At 43.4% G+C, this 11,651-nt stretch overlaps 1 protein-coding gene across 1 annotated transcript in view; it reads left to right on the top strand.

The window, feature by feature from the left end:
- Positions 1 to 7,155: 7,155 nt before the first annotated feature.
- rhbdl1 (rhomboid, veinlet-like 1) overlaps positions 7,156 to 11,651 on the top strand; it is a 52,510-nt gene continuing 48,014 nt past the window's right edge. The window contains exon 1 of the mRNA XM_084078564.1: positions 7,156 to 7,568. Within this exon, the coding sequence (XP_083934690.1) occupies positions 7,530 to 7,568 (39 nt within the window). The 5' untranslated portion in view covers positions 7,156 to 7,529. The remainder of the gene's footprint in view (positions 7,569 to 11,651) is intronic.

Raw genomic sequence — 11,651 nt, 5'->3', positions numbered from 1 at the left:
TGATCTTATAAATTTGTCATAATTAGAAAGCCTCCCAATATAACAAACAAATTGATGCTCGGAATACATTCAAGCATACTTTTCTTTAATGTGCTTTACTGTAAGTAATTAAACCTTTATGCCCAACATCCTTGTGTTGGTATTTTCCTCTCCCAGCATTGCCATTGCTTCTCTGTTTTTCCAATAGAGGGCAGCAGGATTCAAGTACTATAATAATCCTTGATCTTTGACAGAGTAATTGTCCTCTCTTATAGAAATGTATATTGTGAAACCAAAATATATTTAGAACACCAAAATGTTGATCCACATATTCTGTTTAAATCAGTTGTGAATCAAAGATTTGCAATAGTTAACTGTTACTTGAAAGGTCTCAGCAGGATTTGAAACTGTAATTGTGTCTTTAATAGGTCTCCCTAAAAATCGATGAAAAGACTGCAGTTGATTCAGAATGCTGCTGCTTAAGTCCTTACCAAGATGATTAAGATTAAGTCCTTACCTTCTCTGTCAAATAATTGATTTCAAAACTACTGTTGCTTTATAAAGCTCTGAATGGTTTAAGACCAAAATACGTGTCTGATCTCCTGCTATATTATCCCAGACCTACCTTCTGTCCACAGATTCAAAGCTAAACTTGGAGAAGAAGTATTTAGTTTTTATGCACACACATATCTGAACAAACTCCCAGAAAACTCTGTTGTTTTAAATCAAAGCTGAAGAGTTTTCTGTTTGCTGCTTCCTTTTATTTCAGTTTTTTGATAAATTTACACTGGACTATAGCTTTAGTCAAGTATCTTAGCTGTTTTATTTTAGATTATTCTTAAATTCTGTTCTCTTACTCTAATAACCACTTTTAATTGTATTCAAATTTACTTTGCACTTTATATTAATGATCTTAATGTTTCACACTTTGAATTGCCTAGTTGAAATGTGCTGTACTTGCCTTGGTCTTTGGGTCCATCTTTGGCTGGATGTCGAGAACAGAGGCTTCTGCATTCACACTGCAGTTGTAGGTCTATACACTAGATGTCTCCCCTCCCCTCAAATAAAATGTACCGTAAACTATTCAGTGATTTGCCTCCCAGTGTTAAGACAAATTATCATGGAAGGTGTCTGAGAAGTGGTAAGCCTTCATAAAGCAACATGAAGCAAGTGAAAAAAATGCCATTTTGTTTGACCGACAAACTGTCCTCTGTGTGTGTTGTCAGTATTGCAGCGATCCTAAGTGACCACCAAGACATGAGTCTTCGTGAAGTTTTGCAGGACAGGGTTGCAGAGCAGAAGGACTTCAACTTAGTAAGTATCAGTGTTCTGTACGCCTGTCTACAGTATGTTCTTAAGCCTCAGACACTCATTTCCCGATCTTTGTTCATTTGACCTCCCCCTCCACTTCTAAGTTATCTACCCCTTTTTATTTTGTCCCCCTTACCCATTCTTCTCTTTCTTCCCTCCCTCCTCTTTTCTCCCCCTGGAGATCTCGTAAAAATGGAGCAGTTTGGACCAAAACTGTGTCAGTCAGTGACCTGATTCATTCCGCAGTGATTCTCATCATATGGGTGATCCCCCTCCATTGTATACACCTCTACCCCACCATTGACTTTCACAAGCTAGAGTAGACGGTCAAACACCTTTCTACCACAAATCTCTTTATTTGGAGAAGACATCACCACCGTCCCAAAAATAATGTTGTCCCTTACTTCACCTCACAAAATGTAAAAACGCAAGTCATCTGAGGGAGACGGAGCAGTGATAACGACCTCTGCCTCTGCAAGCCGCATACACTACTAGCTGGCCTAGGATCAGATATTTCCAGTGCTTACCTCCTGTGTCTTGACTAAAATAAATAAATACAAAGGGGAATTGTCTGCCCACTGTATTCTACAAAAAGAGGTGCCAATAACAATAAATGGGTGTTTGTGATTCTATTACACAGTGAGAATAACCTTTTAATAACCTTTAGTCCTATCATTCGTTGAATTCAGTAACAGGCGGTCAGGCCTTGAGGCGATGATTACATTCCCTCCTCTTGTTAGCGTTCACCCTCACCATCTCTTATCTCCCTCTCTCCTCTCCTCTCCTCTCCTCTCGCCAGACCGTGTTCTTTTTGAATAGCATCAGTGTTGCATGAGGTAATTTTTATTTTGTTGGTTTCTCTTGCATGGCCTGCCCTGTACCCTCCTGCTCCTCACAGTGACAGCCCAGGAAGCAGGAAGGGCTTAGTCATAGGCCAGAACATTAGACTAATGAACAAGGAGCCGCCCGCCTCAAGCCACATGCAAATGCACACATGCAAACACATACACTCAAGAATATCTTGCATATGCATGCATGCTTAAAACTCTAATGTTGAAGGACATAGCTATGCTCTGAGGCAAATCCCTACACCTTACAAACACACAGACGCATTGCTAATGTGCTGGGTAAAGATATATGCCTGCCTGTACTACCCACTCATAATAGAGACATTGTGTAATGAATAAATAATTGCTTGAAGGAACAATACACTAAATTAAGACCTTCTTTAAACACTTTATTAAGCTAGCCATATACTGTCATGGACTGAGACACAACTATTTTCACACACACACACACACACACACACACACACACACACACACACACACACACACACACACACACACACACACACACACACACACACACACACACACACACACACACACACACACACACACACACACACACACACACACACAGAACAATAAATAAGCACCTGCCTTATGAACCTGGAGGTCATTAAGCTGGAGAACAAGTGTGCAGACTGGCGGTCTAATTAATGTGCGTTCCTGTCTCACTGAAAGGCCTCGTTATTCTCGCTCCTGTCTCTACAGAAGGGACTGTCCCAACGTTTTGTCTTGCCGCTCTCTGGCCTTGTTAAAGAGGAGCAGGCTGCCTAGTGGCTACAGTTCATCTCGCCGTCTGCCCCCCCCCCCCCACACCCACACACCCACACACCCACACCCCCCTGCCATAGACCACGCAGAGACTGTTCAATCAGAGGAGAGCAAAGTCAGCACTCCAACACCAGAGGCATTTCTTAGTCTGCTGGTCATCTGTATGATGTTAATCAGTGGAGGTCTGATGGAGATAATGATGTTCGGGCGCTGGTGGTGGCGTGTGTGTGGTAGGGGGTTCCTGTTAACCAATGAAGCCTTATATATATACGTCTTCATATGACGAGTACCGAAAATAATAGTAATGAGAATACATTTTATTTATATTGCACTTTACATTTGAAACAAATCTCAAAATGCTACAGTACAGTACAAAACAACACATCTAAAAAGAGTCGATCTATAAGCTACAACCTCACAACATTTGGGACTGATGTTCAACTTGCAATTTTAACTTTGATTGTAGGGATGCACAATACTGACATTTTGGCATGATCAAATCGACAAACACTGATAAGATACGATGCTGCTATACAGTAACTGTGAACTGGGCACTGCAGCCACAGACGTCTAAAAAACTGTGCATTCTTATTACCTGATTTATTAGGTCTACTGAAGCATATATTAGTTCTAACAACTTAAACATTTAACCCATTGAGACCTGAAGCCGATTCTACATGTCTCCTAAATCTCAACAGTTTTCTGAAAAACGTATGTTTCTATATCAGTGGTACTCAATCTTTTTCATGTCAAGGACCCCCAAAATTATATGTATTTGGCCGCGGACCCCCATCAAAATATTTTGTTCCAGGGACCCCCAGAAGCAAAGATTTGAGTTAAAAATGTTCGCTTATTATATTATGTTCAAAGATTTGCACACATTTTCATGATTTTTCAAAAATAGCAGATATACAAGCCTATGAGCTTGTAGATCAGCTATTTTTGAATAGCCTAAAGTGTAAAATAATGCTTTTTAGCTCAAATCTAAAAATGAAAGTTCCAGGTATTAATGGGTTAATACTTACATTTAATTTTAACATTCAACTTGTTGACCCCTTTGAAAGTCACTAAATCGTTGTCATCGTCACAAAAGGCTTTTTCAGCTTCACATTCAAACAATATTGCCTAAAACCGATATACTATTTTGATATCGGGTCAGAATCAGAATTGGAATCAGTTTTATTGTCACATCACACGTGAGTGGTTGAAATTTGTTATTTGCGCAAGCTCCACTTTTTCAATACTGATGTTGCATTTTTAAGGATGATTTTGCTGATACCGATATGATGACAGATTATTGACCGATTAATAATCCAATCAGAATCAACTTTGTTACATCACAGGTTTACAGGTATAAAGAAGTGGGTAAAATTCATTCCATAGTTTTCGTAGTTTTCAGAAAGAGAAAAGAAAAGGGGGGGCAGGGAGAGCAAGGAATAAAATAGTAAAAAGAAACATTCCAAGAGAGGCAAAAATCTAAGATATCTACATTATATACAGTACACAGCATAAACCAGCAGGTACAGTATGTACATGAGGTTAGACATAAGGTGGAAGGTGGTAACACATGAGAAAAGGAGTATCAACGCATTGTCAGGTTCACATAGAATGGTAGTCCACTTAGTCTGTCCATACAGATGAAGACCAGTTCTGTGTAGAACCTTTCAGAGCAACCTTGGACAACCTGCCGTGTTATTCCTGTCTATTCTTCAAATCAAACCATGGAGGGTCGCACTCAGAAATTGAAGTCCATATTTTGTATTGGTCCATATGAGGCATGTGGAACAATACAAATTATGGACTTTTCTTTCCATTCTGAAGCAGCACAGCATTCATAACTTTTGTCCTTCTGTTCTATTTTCTTTCCTGACAAAACTATGACCACAATGCACTCACTTGATCTTAGGACGTTTCCGCTTTCTCTTTCTTGGATCCTTTGAGCTCATACAGTATGTGCGGTCCGAGTCTGTCATCGTTTGGCAGTGACTGTGAGTTTTCTGTGGTTACCAGGGCAACAGCTCTTTCGCCTCTCCCTTAGCAGGTATTGTTCAGTGCTTTGTTTTGTCTTTCACTTTATTGAAAGTGCTCCAGTGGTGACCCTGCACTGATTCCACTGGCTTAGATGTAGTCAGTGTCTCGCCACCCAAAGATAGGTGCAACGAATGATCGAATGGCTCGAGCAAACAAAGAATGCCACGTATTGCATTCATTCCTTCTTCTGCACAGAGAAAGTCAAATGTTTTTCTCTGTACGCTTTGAAGCATTATTCAGGGGTGGTCTAATGAATGCGTCTGCCTATGTCATTTGTGGAGGCTTTATTGCCAGTTTCTACTGATTCTTCATTAAGATGCCCACTCAGCCCTGCGCTTACAGTGCACGTGTGAGGTCCCTTTCTGGGGACCCCCATCCTCCCCCCTTCCCCAACCATACACACACACGCACACGCACACGCACACGTACACGTACACGTACACCTTATCTTTGATGATGATGATTGGGTGGCGACATTTGTTTCACAAGTTGCTCTTGCACCATTTCTTGTTACTTGCAAGGGAGGCCGCGTGGAGGCTGTCGTCTTCTCCCCCACCTTATCTTTGACTGACAGGAAGGCAACTGCCGTGGTCATGATGGCGTTGCACTGCCGGCCCCCGGCTCATTAGAACCTAAATCAACAGACACATCGACCATAACAAGTAGCGTGTATAGACATTATTGTCAACGCCGTCGCAGGGAGCTCAGTGATCAAACGTGTGGGACGATCAAGGCTTCCCTCAACAGACGGCATGCAGACTGTGGTTGTCATCCAGCCCCGAGGCTGAGCAGAAACGGTCGGAGGGAGATGAGTGCTGTTGGCGTGCGGCACGTGCAGCACATCCCCCAGAGGGAAACCAAGCAAAGTGGACAGAGAGGGCACCCCTGCCCTCAACAAGCCCACCAGCTCTCATCTCTGAGCATCATCGCCAGGTCACAGCTGAGCCGGCTCTGTCTCTCCTTCCAGCTGCAGAGGGCCATTTAAGGCCATTTCGCTGTTTATGACTCGAGATTAATCCTCCCCCACCCCCTTCTTTCACCGCTTTCCTCAAGAGGAGGAGGAGGAGGAGGAGGAGGAAGGAGGAGGGGTGGTCACTGCGGATTTGTGACTATGTTGTTGAAATGGAGCACATATATACGATCTCACTGCCCACGTGCTGGAGTAACGCATTCCCATTCATAAGTTGCATGTTCTGACCCTGGGCTGGGGGGTTTTCTGAGCCCCCCCCCCCCCTCTTCTTTATGCATGATATTAACATAGAAAGGGATTTTGTTCTGGAGAGTGGAGATGGGCGAGTCATCCAAACAGTCAATTTTTGTGCAATACACGTTTGTGTCCTGTGTGTGTGTGTGTGTGTGTGTGTGTGTGTGTGTGTGTGTGTGTGTGTGTGTGTGTGTGTGTGTGTGTGTGTGTGTGTGTGTGTGTGTGTGTGTGTGTGTGTGTGTGTGTGTGTGTGTGTGTGTGTGTGTGTGTGTGTGTGTGTGTTAGGGCTGATTGTGCAGCAGTGCATACATTGCGCTAATGTGCTTGTGTGTATAATTAGAATGGAAATATGAACGGCTTATGAACAGTGTGTGGTTGGCTGGTGGTGTCAGTAGTAGTACTATTAATAATGTAAATATTCCTGTTCTCTGATCCTTTCAAGTCACATAGGATATCATTTTACACACACACACACACACACACACACACACACACACACACACACACACACACACACACACACACACACACACACACACACACACACACACACACACACACACACACACAAACGCACAGGCCGCTCGATGATGTTTACAATTCATGCAGTCGCCTGTGAATGTATTTGTGTCTGTGCATGTGTGTAACAGTGTGGACGTGTGCGTGAGATTCTGTGCCAGTAGTAACGCACAGAGCCGCAGTGGAGCCCATCCCCTGTTCCCTCCCTGAGCAGCCTTGCTTTGCAGTGGGAAGAGGAACAGCAGCCAGCGGCCACTCCTACCCCGGCTCCCATTGGTGGAGAACGGACACCTCCCTCCCCTGCCTCATTGGTATGCAGGCTGTGTGTATGCCAGTGTGTGTGTGTGTGTGTGTATGTGTGTGTGTGTGAGAGAGAGAGAGAGGGGGAGAGAGAGAGGTAGCAGTCAGTGCTGTAGGGCAGAGGAGAGCGAGGAGGAGGAGAGTGAGTGAGTGAATGAGAGCTGCTTGCTTTGCCTGCCTGCCCGCCTATCGTCTGCTGAAGCCTGGGCTTACCTCCGCACCACGCTGCTACACTGGCACAGAGCACAGCACACACACCCACACACTCACACATACATATACGCACAGCCTTAGACTCCCCAGGGCCGATCACTCCCACGACACTGCTAGCAAGGAGATACGGGGGGGGGCCCACTAGGAGTCGGGCTCACTGGGCTCTCTCCATCCATCAAGGCAGAAGGGGGGGAACGTAGCCGCTACGGAGGGGCCTGACGCTACGATCTCGGCACCCATTCAAGCCTCACCCGAGTCCTCCCCCAACCCCTGATCCATCCTCGCCGACACCGTCACCCCTCTTTCGCTCCTCCCTATGCCCTTGTCCTCGGCGGCTCCCTGGCCAGTATATGGATAGAAGCTCCTTGTTTCAGCTCATACAAGAGCAGGTAAGGTTTCTATGGTTACAGTCCCTTGCCTCTCTCTTCTTGTCTGTGACGGGATCGAGTCTGGGGGCTGCATTGACTAAGGGATGTTAGTGGTGGTTAGAGCAGGGGAGGGGGCATGTTTGTGTTGGCTGATTGAGATCATAAGACAACATGATGGACCATGCTGGCCCCTGTGGACGTCAGACTTTGGACTGCGTCCTGGCATGGATGGATGGATGGATGGATGGATGGATTCTTTATCTTTGTACAGCAAGAGCATGATCGTAAAAACGTAGATGATACCCATGCTCTGCTAGAGTGTAGTATAGGTCACTGAGTTCACTGTGTGTGTGTGTGTGTGTGTGTGTGTGTGTGTGTGTGTGTGTGTGTGTGTGTGTGTGTGTGTGTGTGTGTGTGTGTGTGTGTGTGTGTGTGTGTGTGTGTGTGTGTGTGTGTGTGTGTGTGTGTGTGTGTGTGAGATAGATATTGGAAATACATATTTGCATCCAATTGAGACATAATGAGAGATTGTTCCATGTTTTGGCATTAGAGTTGTTTTCAGTCTGCTTGCCATCTTTGAAGCACAGAAGGTTGCTGTGTTTCCTGGTTTCAAGGCAGACCTTGGCAAAGGCTCCAGCTCAAGAAAGGAGGCTGTTAAGAGGCTTTGAACTTCTTTGTTGTCCTCATTTTCGTTTGTGGCATTGAATGCCCTTTATTGCTTAGATGATCAGTGAAAAAGGTGTCTTTTTCACTTCTGGTATCAAAGAGACTTTTGGCCATGTAGATATTTTTGTGGTGAAACCGAAGAGAATCAGGACTCTATATTTACCTTTTTAGTCTGCCACTCTCCAAAAGCAGCAGACCAAAAGCTATGTTAGAAGGCAGCAGCTGCCTGTTTATGCAAAGTGAGAAGGCATCTCTTCAGATACCATTCCCCTGCGGACAGGATTGCTTGCCCAAAATGTGTATACCATATACCTGCCTTGGAGCAAATCCAGTCAGCCCTATTTCATATCCCTTATTCATTTCTGGGCCGTCTACGGGTAATCTATCTGTGGTCTTGATGATACACTGGTCCATAGGGGTTTAGGCAGATTGGCAGATAGATTGTGCAATCATTCCGACCAAGAGGGAGGAATTGATTACCTGCTGTAGGGCCTAGTGGAGGTCACGAGTGGCCTATCAGCAAAACATTGATCAACAGACTCAAGAGCCGAGGGCAGACATGCGTATGTGTGTGTGGATGAGCCTGAATCTGTGCACGCATGCATTATTTTTTGTTTGTGTGTGTTTGTATGTATGAAGTGCAGGAAGCCTGATGTAGGCTATAGAGTGAATATCAATGGGGCGAGATGGTGCACTATGGTCACGGTGGTGGTTTTTCAAACCCTCCTGGTCGGCAGTCAGGCTTGGTGAATCATTTATAAGCACTTCATTGAAGGTGCTCAGGTGATGGCAACTAGATTTAGTTTCTTTGCACCAGCAATGCTTTGGTGAGACGTTGCTTCTCCGAAAATACATTTTTTATGTGTTATAAAAGGGGCTCATTTATTCACATCAATATCCTCTTCCCTACATGACTCAAGACTCCAGGCCGCAGATAAAGACAATATATCCTCGCTGTAAATGGCTGCTTGTCTTATTGATTGTTAAGGTTGCGCAGCGTGTGCCAATAATGTTTCAAAAGACCACGGTTTGCACTGGCATAGTTGAGCAGGCCGCACTCCTCTCAGGCCCTTGCATTGGCTTCCATGTGAGCTTGTAGATCTGCTATTTTCAATATTTCATTTTGACTAGAATATTGGATACTGACAAAGATGAAAACTAAGGACATTTTAGTTAGTTTCACTTCATTTTATAAACACGCAACACAGTTTCATTTAGTTATCGTTTTTTTTGTAAAGCCTTGTTTTAGTGTTATTTCAGTTAGCTAAAATGTTTTTTTTTTTTTTTTTTTCAATTGTAGTTGTAGTTCATTATAATAACCCTGGTTAGGACCCCATGTAAGATCCCTCTGTTTAGGTTCCGTAATCCAACCAGAATGACAGCGGTCATGTCTGATGATTCATTTAAAGCTAACATATTTTGCATAGTATTGTACTGTCACGATGACAGCCAGGCCTGTCTTTCATTTAGGGAAGGGTTAGGCTGTGCACACTGCTCTCCTCACCTGGAGGCTGCCTAGTGCAGTGGTTCTCAAACTTTTCCATGTCAAGGACCCCCAAAATGATATGTATTTGGCCGCGGACCCCCATCTCAAAATATTTTGTTCCAGGGACCCCCAGAAGCAAAGGTTTTATCTACAAAATGTTTGCTTTAAAACATTCTACAAGTTCATAGCGCCATGAGCTTGTATATCTGCTATTTTTGAATAGCCAAAGTATAAAAGGTTAAAGTGGTTAAAATGATTGTGATGCTATATTAAAGGTAGGGTAAGTGATTTGCTTTTGTTAAAATAAGTGCTAAATAGCTCTATATTGTGATAGTACTCATTGCTATAGAGTGTTTGTTCAGTAACAGGAGTCTCCTTGTCTCTCCACCTCTTTATCAAACAGAAAATGCATGTTCGTTTCAGTTTCAGTTTCATTTCCAATTGTATCCAACCAGGATAGAGAACTCAATCAGGATATAGATTAAACAAGTGAAATTGGAAGTGATGACACTAAGAAAATGAGCAGACAAAATTTGAACTGGAACACTATACAAATTAAGCTTAAAAATGGGTACTTTCTCCTGATTGGCTGAGATTTTGACACCTACCGAAAAATGTATTTTCTGTTTATTAAAGAGCTGGAGAGACGGGGAGACATCTGTTACTGAACAAACACTCTATAGCAATGATTACTATCAGAATATAGTCATTTAACCTTTAAAAAAAATACTTTTTGTTTTAACCAAAAAATATCACTTACCCTACCTTTAATACATACATACAATACAATGCTGCCCCCCCCCCTCCCCCAAGGACCCCACTTTGAGAACCAATGACCTAGTGCATCCACTGACTTTTACTAGTGGGCAAGTAGAGCTCCACTGAAGCAAATGAAATTTAACCACTTAACCCCAGCATCCGCATTCTACAAGCTTGTATTGTGAGCTTGTAGATCGGCTGTTTTCTACGAAGATATTTAATGTAGTTTGAAAACAGAAAAGTCACTAGTATGGGCTATAGAGCCCTGAGGGACTCCGGTCAACCATATAGGGGTTTTTAAGTGGTTAAGTGCTTTGCTCAAGGGCAAGTGTTGAAGGAGAAGCATTTTTCGGAACTGGTCAGAGGATTTGAACTGCCAACCCTGCACCTCTCTTAACCTTAACCACATACTGTATACCTTAGCATCCCTATTCTGGGGGGGGCGATCATTTGGTGAAAATAGCTGACATACAAGCTCACAACGCATCGCAATGCTTTTTTAGTTTGTAGATTGACTATTTTCTGCAAAGATATTTGGTGTTGAGGGAAAAAAGGACTGTGTCTAGTATAGACCGCTGGGGAACTCTAGTCAACAAAGTACTGTATACAGTGTAGGGTTTAAGTGTTATGGCAGCTGTGGCTGTTCGGGGTCCAGCAGTGAACAGCAGCTTGACTTCTTATAATCCCAAGGAAGCAACGTTTTCTGCTGTAGCGTTTGTATTTTTCTTTTTAAATGTTTATACACATTGATGTATTTTGAATATTGTGGTCACTACAGTCTCAAATGGGATCAGTTGACAAAAAAGTTTGGAAACCTCTTGCTCACATGAATGCCCCATTAACACTGGCCTTGCAGGCATAGAGGAGAAGAAAATGTTGTTTTTATGCTCTTAGGTGGGAACATATGAAAATGCTGCAGGGAGAGAGAGAGAGAGAGAGAGAGAGAGAGAGAGAGAGAGAGAGTGAGAGACATTAAGAGAGAGAGTGAGAGAGAGAGCAGTGGCTACACAAGTATTAGTCTTTGTCTGCAAGAAGTAGCAATGCTGAGCTCAGGCTATTTCTGGCCCATGCAAGCACACATGCACACTCATGATGACAGCATGCACATGCGCATACACACATGCACTCACATATTTGTGTCATTGCCTTTCTACAGCCATGTAAGCACCATCAGTGAGGCATGCGGTCATTAG

Source organism: Gymnoscopelus microlampas, assembly GCF_963454915.1.
Source record: "Gymnoscopelus microlampas genome assembly, chromosome: 14".
NCBI lineage: Eukaryota > Metazoa > Chordata > Actinopteri > Myctophiformes > Myctophidae > Gymnoscopelus > Gymnoscopelus microlampas.
Note: the sequence above shows the minus strand (reverse complement) of the source record. Positions and strands in the feature narration are given on the sequence as shown.